The sequence below is a fragment of the Cupressus sempervirens genome, chromosome 5 (assembly GCF_028749045.1).
Source record: "Cupressus sempervirens isolate cs-2001-9-10 chromosome 5, ASM2874904v1, whole genome shotgun sequence".
Classification (NCBI taxonomy): domain Eukaryota; kingdom Viridiplantae; phylum Streptophyta; class Pinopsida; order Cupressales; family Cupressaceae; genus Cupressus; species Cupressus sempervirens.
Genome location: NC_143122.1, coordinates 165,655,036 through 165,681,837, shown reverse-complemented (window position 1 = coordinate 165,681,837; position 26,802 = coordinate 165,655,036). Strand labels below are relative to the sequence as shown.

The window sequence follows — 26,802 nt, the reverse complement described above, 5'->3', positions numbered from 1 at the left end:
GTCCCTATGGGCATATCTCTCATTCAGATATATATATGTGTATTGCAATTTCATTTTGTGGAGAACATATCAATCACACGTTACATATTATTATCCACCAAGTGAAGTCCAGCAATTCTCATATTTATATCTGCAGTTAAGCAAGCAAACTTTATTAATAGATCATTGTGTTAGCAGCAGTGATATATACACACACACACACACACACATTAATATAAAATATACAGTATCAACAGTCCATTCTCATATATACTGTTATTGAATCAAATTGGGATCACCATATACATTTCTGATTAAGTGAAATTGAACTCTATCTCTGATCCTAGATTTGTTATTACATTTGCATAAAACGATCCATGTTACTCAACAAAATATAGGTGCAAACTCTTAGGTGGCTCATTTGCAAACTGTTATGCAATTCATTATCCTAAGCAATCTTAAGAAAAGTTTAATGAGGAATATTTAATTACACCAACATGCCACATCAGCAAATAGTAGTTAGGAGTCACTTTTAGAAGATTCCAGTCAGTTGGGACAAGTTGCATATGTTTTGACTTTCTAGGGTATATCGGCAATAATTAGCAGCTGTTTTCAGCATGGGATCTTTTAAATACACCATTGTTTTGGCCTTGTGATCATTGCAAACGCTTTTGCCAACTGCTGTACACTTTTGAGTCAGCTGACCGTACAGCTGTGGCACCTTGGTTTATGATTTGTTAACATCAACATATAAGGGTTTTAAATTATGATCTAACTGTGTACTTGCTGTTTGGTGTCATCTCTTAGGATTGCAAACAGATTGGGTGATTTCCTAGAGCTTGAATAAGAATGATGCTTTGAAGGGCATCAAGGAACTTGGTTTCTATAATCCTGAAATATCTGGGCCTAGATAATAAATTGGTAGATGTGGTCTCTCTTAAGAATATGAGACCATTTTACATAGTTCAATAAACATGACCAAAGGAATAGGATGAATCATAAACACCACCTCTAGATTTTTTTCATTGCATTGACTCATGATTCATGTATATAATGCAATTGTTTTGATTTGGATCTCCTTCTAAAATTAGCAGTTTTGCTTTGTCAGTTTGGTAAGCCATGCAATGTCATGCATTGGTCCAAGCTGCCATGAGTCAGATCCATAAATCAACAAACAAGATTTGGAGATAGGGTCCACCAAGGGGAACATCATGTTGTTGATTTGAGTTCTAGACCCCAAGTCCCTAAGGTTAGATGATCTCCCAAGTGCTAGGGGTGTCAAACCTGGGAAGATAACTACAACGCTATTTTTAGGTAAACATAGGACCAATTGTTGAGGGGGTAAGACCTTTGCAAGACCAAGGGGGTTTCCCTAAGGTATTATTATAGGTTTTACTTTAGGAAAACAATGTTCACCCTGACACAAATCATACCCCTTGCATAGTGCACCCTTGTTTCGGTTATCATTGTGAGATTAGTCACAAATACTAGGTGTGGTGGAAACAACTAACATTTAGAAATGGAAGGGGAAATGAACGAGTAGTGTATTAGTGTAAGCTAGAAATGAATAGAAAGGGGTTACATATATATAGAAGACAATCTACCTACCAGCACGTAGGCAAACCACCTTAGAGGTCACGTCTAAGTAGCATTAATACACTAATACCCTTGTTGGGCTTACAATAGGTGAGGGAAAAAGTGGGTCCTGACATCAAAACCTAATAAGGTACCCAAGTACAATGCATTCCTAAAGAAGATGAGAAAACCCTACCCAAAACTCCCCCTAAATGAGTGTAAAAGACGATAAGTATAAAAACTCCATGTGAAATAAATTGTTCCTATATGAGAGGAGTGATACAATGCAAGCCCCCTCAATTTAGAATCTTCTATAGCAATGCAAGATGTCTAACAATGAATGCTAAAGTTGATCCAAGCTTGATGAACAACATTCCTCCCCTTGGGAGGCAATAGAACCACAGAAGTATGTGAGTTATCTTCCCATTTTTGAAAGAAACATGAGGAAAGTGAATACAAGATGAATGAAGCCTTTGAGTGTTACTCAAGTGCCCTCATGTCGATGTTGAAAGATATCCCAAACAAATCAAGTGTTCTCAGCCACAATGACGATGATGACAATATAGAATTTGATAAAGACCAATACAAATCATAGTCCAAATACTATAACAAAACCTCCAAATGTTGCTCAAATGTCTCCACACCAATGTCAATGTGAACCATGGATGTATGGTGTTCTCCATCAATAGATAATTGGACCAAGAAGAATTAGGTGTATTTGCAAAAGATGTCTACATGAATGATTTTAGAGATAAATCTGTAGAAACTTTCAATATAGAAGCAGATGTAGGAAAAGACAAGGCAAGAGGGTCTAAAAGTGTCGTTGAATCAGTTAAAGAATCAACTTTATATGAGTTGTCATGCAACTGGACATGAATGTTCTCAGTAGTGTCCTTTAAGTCTGCAATGAGACTCTACAAACAAGGACACGATGTTTGATAGAAATGTCTCAAGCAGCTATCTTTTGGCAATCAACATGAACTTGTTGCATTGAACAACTTGAATCCAATGATGAACCAATAGTAGATGAATTGTTCTCAATTGGAGAAGATGAAGTGCCCTCAACAATGGAAACAACACAATGTGAAGGAACATTGCATGGCAACTGATCATTCTACAAATGTGCCCACACAAGTTTGGGTAGTAGGTTCCTCAATGAAGGGTGTTAGAATAACATCTTGCATATATTAATAGTGAAAATTAGTTTTCACTCTAGTAGTTTCGTTTAGTTAGGAATTCACATCAATATTCAATAGTCTCTTTTAGGAACCCATTCTTTGTAATTGCTCATAAAATGTTTTATCATTCCTTAATAATATAATGCAATTACCAGTTCTTTTCCGAGCATGGTATTAAGGTGGGAGAAACTTTTGTGATTTTTTTATAACTCTATTTTTTTTTTGTCGAAATGTTTTAAGTGAAGATTTTTCAAAAGTTTGTATTTAGAAATTATAAGCATTTTCTAAGTCATTTTTGCTTTATGTTTGAACAACTAGATTTATTGCGTGAGACATTTTTATGTTCAAATTGCATTTTCTAGGGTCGGTCAACCTCAAAAATTGTTTGCAATGTGTTCTTTTCAGCTGTGCAAAAATTCATGACCTATGTTTGGTGAAATTTGGTTTACTTGTGACCATTTATGTGCATGGTTTTGAGTTCTTCAACCTACGTTTTAGACGAGACCACATTTTTTTTATTCAAGGTTGTGTTACTAAAGCTATTTTTTATGCACATATTTGCTCTATAAACATAGATTTGCTCTATAAACATTCATGCGTAAACACTTGGGTTTCCATCTATGATTTCAAGAATGATTTGCATCTCGCATTTGTTTTGTACTTTTTTTTGTAGAAAACAACTTGTCTAGGGTTTTGAAAACATTAGATTTTGTGGATAAGGCACATATTTCTTGCCTACAACTAGGGCATTCATATTTTTTTGAGCATTTTACCGTCCGTTTCTTACTTCTCTGGGTTTGATGGCCTCAACACATCAATTCAAGAATTTGATGCTCTTGTATTTATTTGATGACCTAGGGTTTTGAATTTTTTTTTTGGACAGTTTTACTATATTGGAGTTTTTGTTTCTTGAAATTTTTTCCTTGGGATCCGTGGATTAATTTTTTTTTGCAATAGTGCATTGTGATTCATGCCTAAGTTTTTTTGGATTTCTTTAGTTTTTGAATCTGCAATATTTCCCTTAACCAGTTTGATCTCGAGGTACGCGATGCCATCATTAACAATATTATGTTTGAAAGCAGCCAAAAGTTCAATGGAAAAAAGCTGTAACACTTGGAAGTAGTGCATGTTGACTATCCTTGAGTATCAGCGTCTTGATGCAGTTCTTCAAGGCATGACTACATGTCTTACCATTGCTGGAAAAGATCATGACAAATGGGATGAACTCAACCGGGAAACTATCATGCTCATTTATCTCTTAGTCATTGACGAACAGGTGTAGCAAGTGTCTTTAGGCAAGTCAGTTGTTGAGATCTAGAAGCATTTGAAGGATCTCAATGAGACATCAAATAAGAGAATAACATGTTCTTTTTGATTATGATGGACAAGAGAACATCTTTGTAGGATCATTTGACAAAGATCAAGCACATTTGTGATTAGATTGAGGCAGTTGGAAGAACAATAGAAGAAGGTGATATGGTGTTGAGTACTTTGAAAAGTCTTCCAAAATCCAATGAGCAATTCATCAAAATGCTCAACGATACTTGAATTGATTGTTGTTTTGAAGTTTTTCGATCTCTGTAATAGAATTTTATAGCATGATTGTTACAAACAATAGTTTGGGAGTAGTACTAGTTCATGGTGTAAATAATTATTTACTATTTACACTTTATTTAAGTTTACTTAGATTAGCGTATTGTCATATTACTTGTCATGTAGACACCTAGGATTTTGCATATTCATGTGAGTTGTCATGTTGACAACACAGTAGTTTGCATCTTATTTGAGCACATGTTGTCTACTACATCTATTTATGAGCTACACTTTTGTATTCTTATCCTCTCATTGTTGCATTTACTTTCATGCACAATGGAGGATAATCCACTCTTGGTGGACATGTGCTTAGTTACGATTATCTCTTTGTTGACTTCTACTCATCTTGATTGTCTTTATATACAGGCACTTCTAAGATATATTCATCCAATTATCTGAATATGGGATATTTGATTATCCATTATCATTTGATAATTATTGAGATTCTCATTTGATCATCTCTTGTCTCTTTTGTGTTATCTCTTGTGCTTCTAGATCTTGGTGTTGCATTCATTGCCTTAGACAAATCCGTACATGGTATCAAAGCTTGAGGCAGATTCTTACATGGTATCATAGCCAAAGGAGCGTTCACTGTATAGCAATTTGAGAGATTTCTTTTGTAGTTAAAGATTGGAACTTGTTGGTGAAAATCAGATGTTCACATCACACTGAGAAGGTCCAAAAACCCCTAAATCGACTCTTGTTTCATCCAAGTCAGACATCTGAGGCGAAATCTAGAGTCATTTGGATTTTGGAGGTGCGGCGGCAGTGATTCAGAAAAAATAATTAGAGGTGATTTTCAAACAACGATATCTCTCTCATACAAACTCCTCTTTTCGTGTAATTTTTTTCGTTTTGGGGTATAATTTCATAATATAATAATATATACATTGGCTTAGGTTGTTTGGGTTCTCTGTTACTGTATTTTTCTGAAAATCGCAAATCCTGATTTTTACAATTTTAGAGGCTTTGTTTGGGCTCATACAGACACATTTTCAGGTTCTATTTTTTTTTAAAGTGCATTTTTTTTTCTCTACTTTCCAGATCTGGTATCAATTTGGAAAAATTATTAGTAGACATAGTACTTTCACAATTTGGTCTCATTTTGACCTATTGGGTACTATAAGAATTTGCCTAAGGCAATAATTCAACACCAAGATCAAGAAGCTCAATAGATAGCACAAGAGAGACTAATGATGATCAAATGAGAATGGATATCAGATGATTGGATATGAGGTAATTAGATATGATATATGAGATGAATACACACTAGAAGTGCCTTGTATATAAAGGCAACTAGAATGATTAGGAGTCAGCAAAGAGATAAACATCACAATTAAGCACATGTCCACTAAGAGTGGACTATCCTCCATTGAGCATAGGAGTTTGTGTGATGATGAGAGGATAAGTTTACATAGGTGTATCTCATAAAGAGATGTTGTAGACACCATGTGCTCTAATTAGTTGCTAACTCCTGTGTTGTCAACAAGACAACTCATATGACTATGCATATTCCTAGGTGTCTACATGACAACTAATATAAAAATGCATTATCCTAAGTAAACTTAAGTAAATTGTAAATAGTAAATACTTATTTGCACCAATAGGTACTTGTAGTTTGTGGATCCTTTAGATCTTGTGTCCTAATTATATTGAGTCTTTCATTGCTTTATATTTGTTGTTGTAATAATCATAATCAGAAGTCCACTTTAGCCAATTGAGCAAGTGGCAATTGTACTCACACTAGTATAAAGTGCCAAAATCATCTGTTAAGGGGGGTTTTCATTCTTTATTGCATTTTGGAGTTAAATTATTGATGTAATCATGGCACTACATCCTATTGCCATGCAATTAAATATGGATAACTATGCATTATGGGTAAAGGGGATCATAACATAGTGTAGATCTCTTAAGATCTTGGCCGACCTTTATGGACTCATACCTGAGCCAAAGACACATTGCAAGAGAGAAGCATGGCATTCTAAAAATCAGCATATTAGAGGTATCATTTGTAAGAGTCTTCATTCCTTTACATATCATACAGTCTACCGTACGGTCATGTATAATTATTCCCCTCTCCAAGGGTGGAATCTTATTTGGGAACATTTTGGAGATCCAAATATTCCTCTAGTACCAGCTAATCCTATTGCAGCGTGTCTCATTCCACTTGGTGATGCAAATAATATTCCCTATGATGATGATACATTAAAGTTCATCACAGGTCTTGCAGAAAAAGAAGAAGATGATGATGATTGTGATTCAATAGAGCAGGATATTTCTTGTCTTCCAATTACAGCTCCTTGGGATGACTTCTTGATAGACATTGCAAGTTTGTTTGTGGAGTCTTACATTGAGTATTTGGGAGACAATATTGATAACATTCATCTTCTCTTTATTGAGGATGATCCTTATTCAATTGTTGCGAGGGAACACTCTAACCCTAATGATTCTCCACTTGATCTTGCTTTCGAGTTTGATATGATTGTGGATCCTTTCTTACAGAAGTTGTAGGTCTCTTTCACTTTAGAGAAGATAGATGAGTCTTTGGAGATTGAGTTTCATGAGTCTCACACTTCACTTGAGATTTCATATTGCATGGTTGATCGTACTCATTGTTGGAGATTCCTATTTAGTTTCCTCAGACACATCTTGAGGTTTCTTCCTATTGATTGGGGAAGATTATTGGGTACACCTATGGCACCATATCTTCCTAAAGGGAGAAACATCTTTCACTTCTCATGGTGCAGCTTCTATATTGATCTAGGAGCATCTTTCATGGGTGTAGATTCTACATTGAAGGGGGGCTACTTTGGTTCTCTTCCTTTTTCTTTTGCAGAGACAACTTTGTCTTTGGAGTTTGAGCTAGATTCTTACATGGCTCAGTCAACCTTGGTTCCTTGTTTGTCACCTTCTTCTTTTGGGCTTGATCCTAATTGGTTTGTGGCATCTTCATCAATCAAAGACATGGCGACACATCTTCAGACTTCAGAGACTTCCTACTTCAAATGGATTCCCCTTCCATCTTCCTATCCACAATGGGAAGCATTCTTGTATTTGCATTTGGTTAATCTTCTTCATAAGGGGAGAAATGTTGTTTGTAGACATTGGATTACCTTTTGTCTTCAAACACTTGACATACTTGCAGGAGTTCATTTACTATGGGTGCATTTGATTTCTCCTTATTTCCTTCCTATGGAGGGATATTCTTTTGTATATGCATGATGTGTGTCGTAATTGGGGGGGGGGGGCGGCGGTCATGTTCACTCCATCCATCCATGCCTCTCGGTTTTTTTTTTTTCATCTCTCTTTTTGGGGGAGGGTTTGTCCCATGAGTTTTTCTCTCTTTCTCCGCTTTATGAGAGATTGCATTGCCTCTTTTTTGCACTTGCATTTTGTACATGGGTAACTAACATGGCCTAGTAGCTAGGACCCATCTTGCGTTATTATCTAGCTTTTGTGAGCAAAAGTGCATTCGGGGGGGGGGGGGGGGGGTTGGTGTAAATAATTATTTACTATTTACATTTAAGTTTACTTAGATTAATGCATTTTTCATATTAGTTGTAATGTAGACACCTAGGAGTTTGCATATTCATATGAAATGTCATGTTGACAACATAGTAGTTTGCATCTTATTTGAGTACATGTTGTCTACTACCTCTATTTATGAGATACACCTTTGTATTCTTATCCTCTCATTGTTGCACTTACTTTCATGAACAATGGAGGATAATCCACTCTTGGTGGACATGTGCTTAGTCGTCATGATTATCTCTTTGCCAACTCCTAGTCATCTTGATTGCCTTTATATTTAGGCACTTCTATGATGTATTCGTCCAATTATCTGAATATGGGATATCTTATTATCCATTCTCATTTGATCATTATTGAGATTCTCATTTGATCATCTCGTCTCTTTTGTGCTATCTCTTGTGCTTCTAGATCTTGATATTGCATTCATTGCCTTAGACAAATTCTTACATGTTATCAGAGCTTGAGACAGATTCTTATAGTTCAATCTCCACATAGCAAGCATTCTCTACAAAATCTTCAGCTAAGAACAAAGGGAAGGCACAATCTTCTTGATTGAAAGGTTCTGGTTCTTCTTAGGACAGCAAGAAGAAAAATAATGTTCAGTGTAACTATATTGGCTTCTAAGCAAAAGAAGCAAGGGGGGTCTCAACCCAAAGCAAATGTTACTGAGCACACTAATAAAAAAGAATTTGCTTTCTATGTTTTAATGATTGAAAGGATTGCAGATCTAGTTAAGTCTTTTGCTTGGTATATAGTTGTGGGGCTTCCTGACATTTTACATATCATCAAGATTGGTTCACATAATTTGAACCATTCTCTAATTCAATGATCTTTGGATAGTGCAGATTAATTCTAGAGGGAGAAATTTAATATTTATTTATGTATACTATGTTCCAAGCATGAAACTTAATTTTCTCCTTTAGTTAGTAATTAGCCTGATCGTTAGATCATGAGACATTCTCCCCAATTGGACATCGTTTTTAGTACACAACCTGTAGCATTGTTGATTGAGAGTCTTGCACTATAGTCACTATGGGACTTGAGGATCGTGGTCTCTATAGACTTGCTGATTCCAGTGATTCTCAAGATTACACCATGGAAGCAAAGAGTACTTCCATCAACAAACTTTGGCATTAGCATTATGGGTACTTGAATGTGCACTATCTTTGTTAGTTATCACAGGAGGGTTTTGTTGCTGATCTATCTGAGATGCAAACTCAAAAATCATGGTATTTGTGGAGCTTTTCAAGTTGAGAAGTAGTAATTAGGCACCATTCTTAGATGACAATTCTTGGGAAGCCTCCAAGGTGCTTCAATTTGTTCACACACACCGATTTGTGTGCTAATGAACACTCTTGTTATTGGGTCCAAGTACTTATTATTTGTTGACAATCTTAGTAAAAAAAATGTGGGTTTATTTTCTTATGAATAAATTAGACGTGTCTAGTACATTTTAACATTATCATTTTAACATTATAAGGCATTGCTAGAGAAATAATTAGGTTCTCGGATTGTTATTGTAAGGTCAGATAATTGAGGAGGGGGGAGGGGAATTCTGTTCATTTCAGTTCTCTACTTTTTTGTGCTAGACATGGTATTAAGCGCCAACTCACCACACCATACCACCTTGAGAAAAAATGGTGTCATTGAACGTAGAAATCACATCATTACTGAAATGGCTCATTCTATCAGAAAACGTAGAAATGTTCTTAAAGAAATATTGGGATGAAGTAGTTTATAGAGCAGTCAACCTTTTGAAGTGGTCAACTACAGAGGTCATTAAAAAGATGAATCTTGAAGAAGCACGGTTAGGATGCAAGCCTAAGGTGGGCCATCTGAAAGTCTTTGGTTCTACAACTCATGTATGGATTCTAGAAGCCAAGTGTGCCAAGCTAGTTTTCAAGAGCCAAAAAATTGTGTTACTGTTGTAGCGAGAATCACAAGAAATACAAGTTGATTGATGTGGAGACAGATCATCTCATATTTAGTCTTGTTGTTGTGGTTGATTAGACCACTCATCCATTTCTGTCTATTGCTAGTCTGTGAAGACTTCCTTTATGGGTGTTAGCTTTCCTCTTAGCCCCCCTAATGGGAGGGTCTCAAATCATTTTGACTTTGAAGATGAGAGGTCTACTAGTCATGTTATAGCACTGCCTAATTTTCCTTGGGATCTACATGCAAATGATTTTGTTCACTTACCTTGGGAAACACTTTCTCCTATGCCAAATGTTTGTACTTCTAGCCTTCATCCTTAGTGGTGGTGGACTAATATTGTAGGAGCTCTCATGATTTTGAACTCAGTGAGGGCAAATCATCTCATAGAAAGTGCAAGCAACAAAACACATTTAATTTCACTCTTCTAGCTACCATCTAAAATATCTATGAGCCTTAAACATATTCAAAGGCTATAGGCCTTCTAGAGTGGGAAAAGGCTACGAAGGTAGAATACTGCATTTTTCTGAAGAATAACACTTGGGTGCTTTTTGATCTTCCTCATGGGATAAAACCAGAGTTGTCGGAAACTCCTCTGTCCCTCCTTGGGCACATGTATCCCCGTATCCTATATGGAAATGTAACCCATATGGCCTAGATACACACTGAATGTTGTACCCATGTGAGCCTACAACTTGATTTTCCAACCATGCTGAACATTATGCGATTTGATTTAGTACCCAATACTGTACCCGTTTTTAAATCCTTATCTATGTCCATGCAACTTTGGATAAAACCTATTAGCTGCAAATGGGTTTATAAGGTCAATATAATGCATATGTTACTTTGGATAAATACAAGGTCAAAGTGTTAGCTCGAAGATTCACACAGTAGGAGGGCATTGACTAAGATATAGCTTTTGCTATTGCAGCTTAGTTTGGGTGGAAACTTCATTGGGAGGGGAATTCTGTTCATTTCAAGGTTGCTTAATACAGATTTGCTCCCCACTGTCAATATGATGGTTGGTTTGAGTCTGAAGATGGTGAGAATCAACTCTGAAGGACCCCAGAGAGATACGTAGGGCGTGAGACCACCGTCGAGAAAGGTAGCTAGGACAAACAATAATCCCATCAGAGATCTCAAAAATGTGATCCGCATAAAAGGACATCCTTGGATGAAAACCACCGGGTGGGTTAATCTAGGTAGTGGCAATGTACTGTCTATAAATGTCAAGTCTGACATGCTCATTTAACTCCATCCATGAGGGGAGGAGATGAGTAGGGGCATTCAATGAGAACTGGTAAGGGGGGAGGCGGTCAATATCAATCTCAATCAATCCCAGCAAAGAAGCCTGTGCATACCAGCAGCCAGCTCGAGAACCAAAATCAGAACTCGCAGTAGTAACCGAAGAACAATATGCCAAATAGGAATACCGCTCACATTCACCAACCAAATCCAACAAGAACAATATGCCAAGTAGGAATACCGATCACATTCACCAACCAAATCCGCAGTAGTAACCGAAAAATAAATAAATTTCCTCATCGTTATTCTGAATGCGATCAAGTTTATTATATTCTGAATGCCATCAAAGTAATAGCGATCTGATATTCGTTACTTGTATAGACTATAACATGAACCAATACAATGATCTGACACTAGTCTTAAATAAGTCTTAGTTTATATTAAGTATCATTGCACTTGATCGGTGCTTATTAATAGGTTTTAGTTATGTGTCGATGTATGGTTACGTAGGGTCATACCCCTATGTAAACATACCTCAACACACACACACACACATATGATATGCATTTGTGTGTTCTGAAATATAATCATTAACAGGGCATTACTATCTCAGTAAAACTCAGATCTGCATATTATATATTTCTACTTAAATTAATTCAGTACCAAGAGATTGATAAGGAAGATCTGTTCTTATCTATAAATTCAGAATTAAATTAAAGATTGCTCACACAGATATAAATCGATAGTTAAGTTAGTCTCCATCAATAAACGATCATATAAATTTACATGGTATCGAGCCTAATTGGTAGAGAGACTTCCAAATTTAAATTCTTGAATCAAAAGTGTCAACATGTCAAACAGCGTTAGAGTAGAGGATATGCTTGAAGGAGCAACAAATTTCTTTTCATGGAAAATTCTAATTATAACAATTCTTGGAAAATTAAAACTAGAATCATTCATTGAATCAGATATTTCAATACTTGAAGATGAGGCAGAAAAAGCTACTTGGAAAAGATGAAATAATAAAGCCAGGAAAATCGTGATTGATTCAGTAAAAGATCATATTCATCCATCTATCTCAAATCTCAAAAAGGCATTTGAAGTATTCAAGACGATTAAGGATACATTTGAAATCAACAACTCAAGTAGATTAATTACATTAAAAAATCAACTGATGAATACAAAAATGAATAAAGGAGAGTCGATCTCATCTTATTTTGGAAAGATTTCTTAAATAAAGAATTGTCTATCTTCTATTGGAAGCAAGGTAGAAGATCAAGAACTATCCATAATAGCACTTAATCTTTAACCGATTTTGTGCTTCGATATAATTGCTTGGAGCAAGTGCTATAGCTTGCTTCCAATATTCAGCAGCTTGATCAAACCAAGCTTCCGCAATTTCAGGATCTCCCTGTTGAATGGCCTGTTCTCCTCGGTCGGGATAGAGTAACTTCTAAAAGTTTTCTTCCCTTAGAACCGTACTTGAGAGTTTCCTACCTCATACGGCTCACTTAACTATTCTTTAGTCCTTGTACCCAAACTTCCAAAATAGGGTAGGTAAATACGTTTAGCTTAATCGAAAGAATAGAATGGGTCAATGACATGAGTTTCAAACTTCACTTTCGATAAATGATTAGGTTTTCTCTTTTCTCCCACCGTAAAAAGGATTACCTATTCTTGGGAAGCATTCATCTAGGTTGTCAGCAGATCATCAATACTAGCCTTTGATCAATTGAAAAATGATTGCACATCAGAAGAATCAAGTCTAATTTCTAGAGGGATCATTTCAAATTAGGAGGGAGAAAATCAAGCTCTTTTCTCAGTCTCCAACAACATAGGGAAGAAGAGGTAATTCAATGGAAAGAAATATGATAAAAGGAAAGGAAAAAATAAATTACAAAAGAAATGACTTCTCCAAAGTTCAATGTTGTAGACTTGTAAATGCAAGAAATTTAGACATACCTTTAGAAATTGTCCAGAAAGAGAAAAAATCTTAGCTTCCTTAGCTGAAAGAAAAAAGGATGAAAATCTCTTATTCTGCTCTGCCCTATCAAGTGAGATGAAATCCAACGAAAATGTATCGATAATAGATAGTGGTGATTCCCGACATATAACAGGATTCAGAAATAAGTTTGAAACCTTTAGAAATTATCTCACTGAAGGAGTCACCATTGGAGACAACTCCACCTATCCAGTAAAAGGAATCGGGACCTATTTTATACAACTAAGAAATTGGGTTACACTTAAATTTCTTTTTGTACCGGGCATAAAAAGAAATCTAGTATCAATCTCTAGACTTGCTGATGAAGGGTTTGAAGTCACCTTCAATGAAGACAAAGTATTGTATTGGCCTAAAAACACTAATCTCAAGAAAGCCATAACCATAGGGACTAGAGATGGGACTCTATATAAACTACGCAACATTCAAAAGCAAGCCCTAAGCCACGAGGTAACAAATTCTAATGAAGTATGGCATAGAAGGCTCAAACATATGGGATTTAGTTCACTTCCAAAAGTAGCAAAAATCACCATTGGAATACCAAGCATAAACTCAAAACATTTAAGCACTTGTAAAGGATGTGCACTAGGAAAGAATATAAAAAAGCCTTTTTCTCCTAGTGAACACAAGTCTAAATCAGTTCTAGAATTAGTTCATTTTGACTTATGTGGACCTATGCCAACACTTTCTCTAGGAGGATTCTCTTACTACATAATATTCATTGATGATTTCTCTAGGAAAACTTGGATATACTTTTTATAAGTCAAAGAATCAAATGAGGTCTTATCAAAATTTAAAGAATTCAAAGAAATTGTGGAAAATCAAACGTCAAAAAGAATTAAAACCCTAAGATCAGACAATGAAGGAGAATATACCTCTGAAAATTTCATAGCTTTTTGTACCTCTGTTGGGATTAAGAGGGAGTATACAATACCTTATAATCCTCAACAAAATGGGGTAGCAGAAAGGAAAAATAGAACCATTGTTGAAGCAGCAAAAGCCATGCTTTATGATCAAAATTTACACTTCTCATTTTGGGCAGAGGCCACCAATACTGCTGTATACATTCAAAATAGATATCCGCACTCAATTCTAGAAAACATAACTCCTGAAGAAGTCTTTATAGGAATCAAACCAGACTTAAGTCATATTAGAATATTTGGTTGCCCTGTTTACATTCACATACCTAAAGAAAAATGAACCAAGTTAGAACCATCCGGGAAGAAAGGAATATTTGTCGGGTACAGTGAAAACTCCAAAGTGTATAGTGTTTATGTACTTGGGCAAAGATCAATTGAAGTAAGTAGAGATGTCATATTTGAAGAAAACACTGCCTTAAAACTATCGACAAGTACAGAAGATGAGCCCATGGTAGACTTAGATGAAAGTCTACAAACTAAAATTCAGAAGGAGAACATTTCAGAGGAGAATGAACCATTACCAGATTCAAAAAATAGAGACATCTATAATATAAAAAAATGGCCATTATGGGAAAGGAAAATGATTGAACAAAATAATGTTGAGCCAGATGAAATTTCCAGGGAAAGCAAGAAAACTAGAAACAAATCTTGTTACACTGCACTAGTAACTGAGCTTACTAAATTTGAACCATCAACTATTGAAGAAGCACTAACTTGTCAAGCTTGGAAAAATGCTATGATTGAAGAATATCAATTTGATGTTTGGGATATTGTACCTAGACCAAAAGACAAATTAGTTGTTTCATTAAAGTGGTTATACAAAATCAAATATGCTTAATGTTTGTTGCTTGGGGTTTTTCTCAGAAGGCAGGTATTGATTATGAGGAAACCTTTGGTCTAGTTGCTCGATACACTTCAGTAAGAACAATTATTGCAATTGCAGCATCCAAAGGATAGAAGATACATCAAATGAATGTCAAGACCGCACTCTTGAATGGTGTCATCAATGAAGAAGTATATATTGAACAACCTGAAAGTTTTGTTATAAAAAATAAGAATCTATATGTACGTAAACTCAAGAAAGTTCTCTATGGCCTCAAACAAGCGCCTTGAGCTTGGTATGAAAGGATAGATAACTACCTCATCAAACTAGGATACTCAAAGATCGAAGCTGATCCTAACATCTACGTCAAAATTTCTAATGATGACATGTTAATACTTGTTTTATATGTTGATGAACAATTGATAACAGGTGATGACCACTTAATTGAAAGATGCAAATAAGATCTCATAGCTGAATTGGAAATGAAGGATCTAGACCTACTACACTATTTTTTGGGTCTAGAAGTATGTCAAAGAAATATCACATTTTTCTAAATCAAGGGAAGTACACTCGGGACATCTTGACTAGATTTGGAATGATGGACGACAAACCTTAGCAACTCCGATGGAAACTAATCTACACAAACTAAAAGAAGCTGTGAATCCAGAGGCTATTGATCCCACCCTTTACAGACATATCATTGGATCACTTATGTATTTGGTAAATAGTAGACTTGATATCTGCTATGCCACAAATGTTTCAAGTCACTTCATGTGTGAACCAAAGAAGCTTCATTTGATGGCTGCTAAGCATATCTTGAGATATCTACGTGGCACTACTGGTCTTGGTTTGAAATACAAGAATGTTGATATTAAACTTGAAGGATATACTGATTCTGATTGGGCTGGATGTTCCATAAATTGTAAGAGCACTACATGATGTTGTTTCAGTCTTGGGTTAGCAATGATATCATGGTTCAGTAGAAATCAACCCACAGTTTCCTTAAGTTCCATCGAAGCCGAATACATGGCAGCCTCCATGGGAGCCCGCGAAGCAATATGGCTAAGAAAGCTATTATTTGGACTTTTTGGAAAACAACTAGATCCCACAGTGATTCATTGTGATAATCAGAGTTGCATCAAACTTATTGCTAATCCTGTTTTCCACAATCAATCAAAGAACATTGAGACATCTTATCATTACATTCGAGACATGGTTGATAGAAATGTTATCAAGCTGATTTATATCAGCACCAATGTGCAAAATGCTGACATTTTTTCTAAGCCTCCAAAAACTGTGCACCTCTATGCTGCACCAAAATGCCAAAATGCCTAAACGAACTCTCCTAATGTCAAGTCAGTAATATTTGTGCACAGATAAAAACATAGAAAATAAGATACCAAAATTGGTGCCCAAATTGAATAGAAATGATCATCCACAAGGTTGGATTGAAAATTCCTCTTGTAATTTTCCGCCAATCCAAACTGCACTCTAAAAAACAGAGATTGGATCAATATTTTGTTGATTATTGCCTTTATTCACCACTTGCTTTTGCTAATTTGCCTTCATTTCCCACTTACAAAAAAAGTCTGTCATAAACATGTTTAAATCGGCAACATTTTGAACTGTATCTGTGACCACCTGCTCTACTAGTTGCCAAACTGAACACCAAAAAGGGATTGGAAGAAAATGCCAAATTTAGTGCCAAAAAACCTGATCTGCCGCCTCAGTTTAATGTGATTTTGCACAAATATTGCAAAAAACGGTGCCTTAGCACAAAATTGCAATCATATTCAGCAAGCCTCTGAAATTTTTATTTTGCTTCTATTTTCAGCTCTGCAAGAAAAGGCGTGGCTAAACATCTGTCACCTCATTAGCAGCAGATTGATGCCCAAAAGATGCCAGGTAATATGGACAGATCATGCCAATTAGTGTCGAAAACTGCACTAGCATACAGACAAATGGACATATCAGTTAAATTGTGCCAGCATAAGGCTAATTAAGTCAAAACAATGATAGGTGCCAATTGAGGAGTTTGAATGTTGAAAGTCCGGCTTCGATTGAGCCTAGATCATATGCTAAATATTGTCTCCCTATTGCAGGTCAAAGCTCTGTTTTAGATGCTGAAATCAACTTTAAAGTACCATAGATAAGGCATCAATAATGCAAATAAATCCCTCTGTTGCTAAAGGAATCTAGCTGTGTCTCTATTGCCAGGCAAATGACTCTATTAGCACAGATCTGCTATTTTATTCATGCCTGCAATGTACTTCACATCGATTGGAAAGGCGACACAATGATCTTCAATTTGATGCCATAATCCACTTTTAAGACAAAGTTAAAGCCTCGATGCAAATTTCAAGAGCATTCACACTAACAACACAAATGTTGTGAATACTTCGCAGAGAAAAGGCAAGAACTCTTTAAAAATATGATAGTTTGACTACAAAATTGAAACCAGCACAGCAAAGATTTGCAGATCGAAGTCAGATATTACTGATCCAAACACTGATTGTCATCATAATATGTCAAATATATGCAAATAAACTTTAGATTTCCACAAATTTGCTGAGAATATTGCAAATTTAGATGCTTAACTTAAATTATGGTAAATATCTGTAAGTGAATTATGGTAAATATCTGTAAGTGATCTTCAAATTTCAGCAAATTGACCAAGATAATCGACAAATCTTGCCTCACAAAGACTGTATTATGCATAACAGATATCTAAAATTTTTATCAAGTCATGCCATCATTTTGCAAGCTTTATACAATAAGTAAAAATGTTATGCAAGTTTGACATGGTTTTGCAAATATTGTGCAAATGATGACTGATTTAAGCAGCAGAGTGCAAATGTTGCATAAATTGCAAATCTCTCCTTGAACTATGATTCAAATGAATTACAACCCTATGAGTATTTTTGCAAAGTTGTTTGCATTTCCATTGCATTAGGAAAGACTTGATATCATGTGAGATTAGCCTGGAAAACTAGGCATAAAGGAAACAACAAACGTATAGAATTGCAAGGCAAAATGAAGAGTGATGTATTAGTGAGAGTGAGAAATGAATATTAAAGGGGTACATATATAGAGAGGGAAACCACATAGGCAAGACACCTAAGAGGCCCACACCCAAGCAGGTTAAACTCTTGAAGAAAACAAATGACTTTCCATATGAGTGTTTGAGAATGTGTTTTTAAATATAGTGTTCCACAGGGACATTTCCAAGACTTGGGGACTTGGTGGAAACACCCCCACACAAGACCACCACCTTTGCCACTGCTGCCGGTGGGTCACTTGCTATATGGCACATGCCATTACATACCAATTATAACCTCTAACTTCATCAAAACTAGTTGGCCTTTCATGGGTCACTTGTAGAAATATTATACTGCAGATTTTGACTTGAAGAGTTCACTTCAACGCCATTTTTTATATCAGCACTACTCCCCCAACAACCACTTTGCCATCATCCCCCTGCTGTCTCTTCACCATTATAGACATTAAGATGTGGCCATTGGAACACACTAAACTAATAGACTTAGAAAGATAGATAGATAGATTGATGTATATTGGGCGTGTTGATGATGATGGGGGAGAAGTCCATCAACAAACCGATACCTTTATCCATTTGGCCAATAAGATAAGATAAATTTATTAATGTCCAACAAAAGACCACAAATAGGGTCCAAGAGGTTGCCAACGCACAACAAAAAGCCAACCAACAACGAGAGCACCAAATAGTGCTTGGGGAAAGGAACAAAACAAAACCCAAAACATGAAGCAAAAGCCAATAACAAGCTAGCTACTCTGAGCGGGCAAGAAGAAATCCAAAACTGAAGGATATGGTCCATGGTGAGAGGAAGCTCCGAGCCATCTCCAAGGGCCGTTGAAAGAAGAAGGTTGCTGCCGCTCTAACATCTATATGGCCTTATGGATCTGCTATGCGTAGAATGAGGGAGACCAAGCCACCACTTGGTACAAAGAGCTGGGGAGAGCAATGTGAAGGAGGTGATGGGCCGGTGCTGCTTTGAAGGGATTTAAAGTTGTGAGGTGTGGTGTCGAAGCCTTGTGGCCTCTTGAAGATAAAGTGCAAGATGTTGTTGGTTAGTGCATTAGAAAAATGAGGGAAGAAACCGAGTCTCTTTGAATTAGCAGTAGAATCTCCCTCTGATCTCATAGTAGATGGGGCAACATAAAATAAAGTCTCTTTATTTCAGCTTCCTCCACGTCATAGAGCTGATGGATCTGGTCCTCTCTATCAATCTAATGGTACGTCTGAATATGGAGCTGATGAGAGCCTATCCTAAAAGAGCCCAGGGAAATATAGAGTGCATGTGACTAATAATGAGAAAGGTACGAAGGATGCACAATGACCCCATCTTACAAATCACAAAATTGCTCTGCATATAAGACCATCCTTGGACAAAGACCCCTTATGGGGTTGACCTATAAATGTCCATCCCGATGTGTCTAGTTAACTCTTGCCGAGATGGGAGGAAGATGAATGAGGACATCCAAAGAGTATTGGAAAGGAGGAAGGAGGTCAATCTCAATCCCCCATTAAACCCAAAAGGGTAGACGCCCAAGAAAACCAAAAATGGGCTTGACCATATTGGTTAGTGCTTCCAATCGCCTTAAAAGAGCAATAGGCTAGGTAAGAATATTTGCAACATTCCTCAGATGAGTCTACGAATTACGATAGCCAATGAAGGAACCATACCGAGTCAAAGATAGCATTGAGTCTGAAAGGATGGGCCCCAAACTTAGGCAGGATGATATTGTGAGGAGTAGATTGATTGCATTTGAGAAGAAGGATCTTGACTTGCTCCCGTGAGGTCCAATTTGACTCCAATAGAGAGGGCCCCCAAACTATAGACCCATAAAGCATAGTTGGCCTGATCAAGGTGTCCAAGTGAGTCATTTTGGATGTGGTGTCTAGGAAGTGATGTTGGAAACACCGTCTCTATAGGAGAGCAAGGAAACCATACTCCTTGTTGATACGAGGCTGCATGGGAGGTCTCATGGTGAAGAAAAGGTTAGAGAACTTGACCCCTGGTTATGTGTGCGAAGAAGAAATCTCAACCGCTACGCCTTGGAAAATAAGTGGAGATGGGAGGTCTTCAAGCTATTGGAAATCATCAACTAAGTCTTACCTAGGTTAACAACTAGTTGCCATGAATTGCAAAATGAAGCAAGGCTATCAAGAAGTTGTTGCAAGCCCTTTGGGGAGGAGGGCCGGAGGCCAAGAGGGTCACATTGTTCGCAAAGAGTAAAATGGTGACCAAATCTTGGTGTAAAGACCAAACCTTTAACAAAGCAATTGCTCCCAAAGGAAAGCCTCCAACTCATTAATGTAGATACCAAACAAGGTAGGGGAAAGAGGGCAACCCTGCTTCACCCAAATGGTGCTTTGGATAAAGTTTAATATCCCTCGAGGGGTCCTGATATAACCCACCACACTCTCATAAAGTCTCATGATGACCTTCAAGAAAATCTTAGAAATACCAATGTCTCAAAGTCTCTCAAAGAGAGCCAATTTGGGAACAAAATCAAAAGCTTTGCGAAAGTCTAAATTAACGATAGACTTTTGAGGAGCGATGTTGAGCCTCCTCTGTAATAGCTCAGAGTGTTAAGGTGTGGTCCATGGTTTGAAAATTTGATCGAAAACCAACCTTCCCCCTAGCTTGAATATGATGTCAATCTAACTCCCGAGAGAGAATAGTGTGCAACGTTGTGGTGTACAATTTAGAGAAAATATGCCAAACCGTAATGGTTTTGTAGTTGTTGGGATTTGAGGTCGAATCAACCTTGTGGATCAAATGGATAATGTCGTGACCAAGAAAGGGGGGAACTTGTGCAAACCACCTTGTTGAAGAGCTCTATAAGGAAGGGGCCCAAGATCATGATGTCGTGCTTGAAGAATTCCACTTGAAACCCTTCCTCATTCGTAGCCCCGCTATTGTTCATGTATCTAATTGCCTCACTGATGTTGGTGAAGGTGAAAAGATGGCAATGGGGGGGGAGGATAAGGATGGAAGGTGGGTCGAGGATGTTGCAAAGGGTGGAGATGTGCAAGACCAAAGAGTTGTGATCTAAAATGGGGAGAAGGCGGATATGGTTAGGAAAAAAGGTGCGCCAAAGAGAATTGGGCGGACTGCAGGAATGAAGCACAAAGGGATCTACAATGTAGCATGATGGAAGTGGACTTCTTATGGTAGAGAAAGTTGTGTGAGGAGAGTTTCAACTAAGTGAAAGAAGTATGGATGGATAGTCATTGTCATACCAATGGTTCACAAGATAAGTTCTCTTGTGTTTGGGATGGTGGGATAAAGAGGCGGTGAGGTGAGCGAGGGAGAGGAGGGAAAGCTGTCAAATAGTAGTACCAAGGCGATCGAACATGTTGGAAGCACACCAAGTGGTGCAGAAGATGAAGGGTGAAAAGGGGAGGAGCCGTCTCCATTGTCAAAGCAAAATGGACGTGTGAATGGGGAGTGACTCTAGGGGGGAGGAGGAAGGGGACACCTTAATAGTAAGGCCAAGGAGGGCGTGATCGGCCAGGGGAAGGCAGGTGATGGTGAAGTGGCTAATGGAAGGGATGAAGGAGGCACAAGAGAGAGCATAGTATACCAAGTTCACACCCCCATAGTGAGTCCAACCGGCGAATATGCGGGGAGGGCGTAGTCGGCTACAGGAAGGTAGGTAATTGTGAAGTGGCTTATGGAAGGGATGGAGGCACAATAGAGAGCGTAGTACACCACAGTCACACCCCGACAATGAGTCCCAACAAGTGAGCATACTAGAACCAGGGAAGTAAGATAGGTTGTTCAGGATCACCAAGTCCAAAGGACTGCACAACTGGAGTAATGATGACCATACCTTGTGAGGGGTCCCCCACAATCATCCAAAGAACGTTGCAAACCTAGGATGGACAAATTTGACTTAGATGTACAACCTGAATCCACCACCTAGTCGTGGAGGGGGGTCTAGAGGTCTCTGGTCCATATATTGAAATCCCCAACAATGATGATATCTCCCATAGCTAGAATCTGTGCAATGCAATCATGCAAATTCCTGTAAGGGTCCTTCTCCTTTCAACTATGTATAGCATAGAATGAAGAAGCTAGCAAAAAGTAACATACTACAATGAAAATATCCTTGGAACGTGCAGCCACCTAGTCAACATAGGCCCACATAAATCTAGCCATATTGTCTGAGTGAAGTCACACCCAAAAGATAGTCCTTGACCAGGCAAGCAACCCCGCCCAACCTCTTGACCCCACTAGAGCTCCTAACCTCATCCTTGAAAGAAAATAGCCAATGAAATTTGGTATCACTTGGGAGAGGGCGAACAGGGATCTCTTGAGTCTCAGTAACCATACAAATGGTTGCAGAACCTATAGCATTGTGAAGAAGACTGGACATGGACAACAGAGTACAAGTATCGTCCCAACAATTGACATGTGGTGAACCACCTCTATGCTCCCTTATGCTCAACTGCCCCTATGATCGCCATTTGGTCTTGGTGGCTGATCTTGACTCCCAATCTAGGGGGAAGGAGTCCTGAATAACAACTTTTAGGTAACTGATTATGGCCCATTTCTCATTGCACCTAGCCTTTGCAACAAGTTCCCAAGAGTTTTTCAGCTCAGCTACCTCTGATTTGGTGAGGTCTTCGTTAAGAAAAATCTTATTGGGAAGTGGGGAGAGTTTCCTCCTCGCTCTAAGGACCTAAATATGGTCAGCTAATGAAAGCAAGCAGAGAAAAAGGGTGCTGTCATGATCAATCCAAGCCCTATCCAGTGTGACGTCTGGATGCTCAGCTGCTTGCTAAGAAAAGAGTTGTCCACTGGGAGTGGATCAAAAGAGAAAGGAGGAAGGCCCCAGACCCTCGGATTGAGTTCGCGTGCCTGCCTATCCTGTTCATCTGCCAACTTAGCACGCACTAGCTCTTCAACACCAGAGAGGGGTGCAGTGTTGTTACTACAAATGGAAGCCCAAGATTCTAGCTGCTGTTCGGTTTCATTTTCCGGTGAAATATGCTCGCTGTCTATTTCAGTTTGTTTCTCCTTGATGTATTTTAACTCCAAAACCTGCATCTTGTTGGAGTTAACGAGAAGTTTGAAATTGGCAGTTTCTGAAAATGCAATTGACAGTTTATCAGAGAATTTGGAAACCTGCAAAGAGTTGGGAATCCAACATGGTAAATGAATTTATATGGTTAAAAAGAACATCTTGCTGGGATGGATAGAGTAATATCTCGCTCTGGTGATCCGTGGGTGTTGTCCGGATCTCCTTTGAGTAATCTTAGGAACGCGTGTTCTTCATTCTGAGTTTATGGTTTATAGCTTGGGAATCTCTGGAAGTGTTAGAAAGACTTCTTCTTGTGAAGGTGAACATGTGAGTTATGCCATGTTCCTTGAGTTTGTATCTGCAGTGACTGGTTTTCTGACTCCAGCCTTTTCACCCCCTCCACTGTGCATTGACAAGTATGGAGTGGTGTTGAAGCTGAAGCCCGAGCTGATTGGGAGTTGCTGGGAGTTTGCTCCATTGCAGGGAAGCACCCGTAGTCACCAAGCTATCTCAGCTGAAGTCCACAGATCCAACAGTATCAAGGCATGATTCTGGAGTTGCTGGTGGGAAACAAGGAAGGAGGCAAGCACAGAGCGAAGGCCATGCACAAGCAGATCACTCAACCACAGACCAATGCATGAGACTGAAGGCCATGTGACCACGAACTTGCTGTAAGAAAGTGCAAAAATAAACCCAGACCAATGCAGAGTCATTGGATTTAATCAAACATGCAATAACTGAAACCAAGTGACATCTAAATCAAGACATTGGAAAAGACTGCCTTTTTAAACACATGGGTAAGTTGGATCTAGACATACATTCAAAATAATGATTGATAGTTGCAAAATATTAATCGAGTCTAATTAGTGATCCATAAACACTCCCATGCATTTCCTTTATTATGTTGAACAAATACCTTATGAAGTCTTTGGAAGGATGTTTTGGTCTTCTGAGTAGCCAACTAAATAACACACATTCAGAAATGTACACCATACATAGAGACACTTTTTGAAGGTTAAATGTGCCATACAAAATTGGGATAAATCCAGATCATTAAAAAACCACAATTACAATACCCAGACTTGAAAATTATGAACTTTATCCTTGTGTAAATTCTCTTCTATGTGCCTGCCCAATCCATAAAATGTTATCCTTGTTGAAAACAATAGCCACTTTACCTATTTTGTGCGAGCTGTCTCAAATAGCTGACATGTAGACGTGCACAAGGGCCCTAGAAATCTATGATTTCCTTCAGATGCAAGCGGTACCCATGGCTTCTTGTTAGAGTCTTAATCATTTATGTGCCTCAAACATACCTTGACCTTGTCCTTACTATATCAGTGGAGTGTAGATGCCCATATTCTTTTGCAGGCACCACTTTTGGTATTAATGGCTCTCAGAAAAGGAGGGTCAGGTTGGTGGATGAATAGCTGTAGTTAAGGGGCGCGAGACTGTGAGTTAATGCCTTGTGTTCCACTATGTTAAATGCTCAGGCTGTTCACAAATATTTTGATGCAATATTGATGCCCCATCCTTTCCTATTGTGAGCTGCCTTATATATTGGCTTCTGGCTTACATTTTTTTTCCTAATATTTCCCGATATTGTAGTTGTTGACTTCTGGCCTACAGTTTTTCAATGTTTGATTTGCTATGTCAGTGACTCAGTTCTTGTTGTGTTGGTCTTCCATGGTCAGATGGTGTCCTAAAGTAAAAGATTGTAGTTTCCTGTTTCAGCTATTCAAAATGAATTGAATCATGATGCATTTTCTTTATTATATTTCTTTCCTTCTAAATGTTTGCTTTGCTCATATCTTTGTAACTTGCACAATTAGATCAAGCTTCTTTGGTTGGTTATATTTCGTTATGCTTCATTTATTTAATTTCAATGATCAATGCCATGATCAATATACTAACTTGTAGAAATATCTTTTTGCTCGATTCAAACAGGAGTTCCATTTGATTGAGAAAAAGGAGCTTGCACCCCTTCAGGATTTGATAGATTCCATTATTATTCAATACTAAATGAATTTAGCATTGTAATTTAGTTTCTGCCAATTTCCGTACTTGGAAATAATCAGAAAGTTGTAAGGTCGGCACATTCAAGGAATGCACTTAACTGATAAGTTGGAGGTATTTTTGTGCAATAATGTATAGCTTATTGAAGAAACCATAGTTTTTAATTGGGTTTGGTTCAATATGAGTTTGTTTCACTGGTGATTTCTATATAATAAATTCAGTTCTATATCCAAACTAGAGAGCCAAATTTCTCTAGATTGCCCAATGCAATGTATTTGCTTCAAAATCTGACCTTTGTCTCTGCCGTGATATTCAAATAATCTGTGTTTTGTACATTACATATAACAGATGGAAGTGGTAATATGTTATGGTTGAGGTTGATATTTGATATTTATCTTTCATATATTGGCAAAGAATGTGAATACAATTTGCATTTAATTTTTATTTGGTGTCTAAAATCCTAGCAGTGGCAAAATTTCAGTTTATTTATCTCCCCTCTTTCCTATTGGAAGGAAATAAGTTGATAACTTTAGTGACTTATCGTGATATGAGCACGATTTGGCTTGTTCACTACGTGTTAATCCCAAGCCCAAGATTTGTGAAATATGTATCCCACTGCTAAAGATACTGCTAAATCCAAGAATTGTTAGTTTTTGAGTACTTTATTAGCATCATTCTTATCAATTTCATCTGCATATTTTGTTCAGAATCGCAAGTAATTACAATTATCTCAAATTAGACGATTGCATTTGTCTCTGGTCTCAGTTTTCCCTCAATTTTAGATTTTCTTGTAAAGCATGATCTATAAAAAGAAAAAGAAGAACGTCTAATGAATTATAATGAGAACTCCATGCATGAAAAATGTTGTCTTTTACATGTCATTTTATCTAGGTGTTCATGCTTCATCATGCTTTATCAAAGAAATAGAATATCTTGACCATACACTTCAAACGAAAGAAACGGAATATCCTGACCATACACTTCAAACGAAAGAAACGGAATATCCTGACCATACACGCCAAACGAAATTCATGAGATTAGACCCCAAAATAGGCAACAGTAATAATAATTTTTTTATTTTGTCTGAAGATAGGCCTGCAAAAGATTAGCCAATACATCTTCAATGTTAGTACGGTATCTTGGTAATCACATGTCCAGGAGAAAACATCTGAAAGCATTTAATTAAGTGTTTTCTAATGTCTAATGATTTTTCTCTCTTCAAATTGAAGGCAACCTGTATGTCTTTCATTGAGACTCTCTCTCCCACACTTCCAGAAGGATATGGACGTTGAACTGAAGAAGTGCATTGACCTTTGTTCCTGGCATTTGGGGATGGGGATGGACGGGTATATATGTGTGTGTGGGTGTGTGGAATATTAAGATATTATAGGTGGAGAGAGATATGTCAATAATTGATAACAAGAAGACAAATAAATAAACAAGTTACAAAAGTAGTATGACAACATAAATGATTATATCAGCAGTACAAATCATGAGTAGTGGTATAAAAGCATTATAGCAATTGTCTCAAACATAAAAACTATGGTCTATCAATATAAGTATCCAAATGGAAATGTCTCAAACATGTATCCAATTAGTCTTATAAATCAAAATATAATAGGCTATAGGCACAAAATATCAAACTAAGCTTCATTATGGCCTATGAAATAAGAAGCCAAATGCATGCTCTAAGGGCTCCCCATGTTTGGAGCTTTGGCAAAAAGATTTTTTTTTAAAAAGTTTTTCTGTGTGTTTTGCGTTTTAAAGCCCAAAATTGTCCCAAGGCAAAGACGACAACAAGTTCTCATAGGGAGAGATAAGGGATGTTTTGGCATTACCCTAGTCATTATGGGGATGACTAGTTGTCCCCTTAGTTTTGGGGATGTTGTTTTGCCCTTTTTAGTGTTTTTTTGGGCAATTAGGGATGGATGGAGGGCA

At 37.4% G+C, this 26,802-nt stretch overlaps 1 protein-coding gene across 1 annotated transcript in view; it reads left to right on the top strand.

The window, feature by feature from the left end:
- Positions 1 to 25,098, top strand: part of LOC149554950 (MOB kinase activator-like 1A) — a 59,915-nt gene extending 34,817 nt beyond the window's left edge. The window contains exon 7 of the mRNA XM_089828966.1: positions 24,796 to 25,098. Within this exon, the coding sequence (XP_089685092.1) occupies positions 24,796 to 24,870 (75 nt within the window). The 3' untranslated portion in view covers positions 24,871 to 25,098. The remainder of the gene's footprint in view (positions 1 to 24,795) is intronic.
- The last annotated feature ends 1,704 nt before the right edge of the window (positions 25,099 to 26,802 follow it).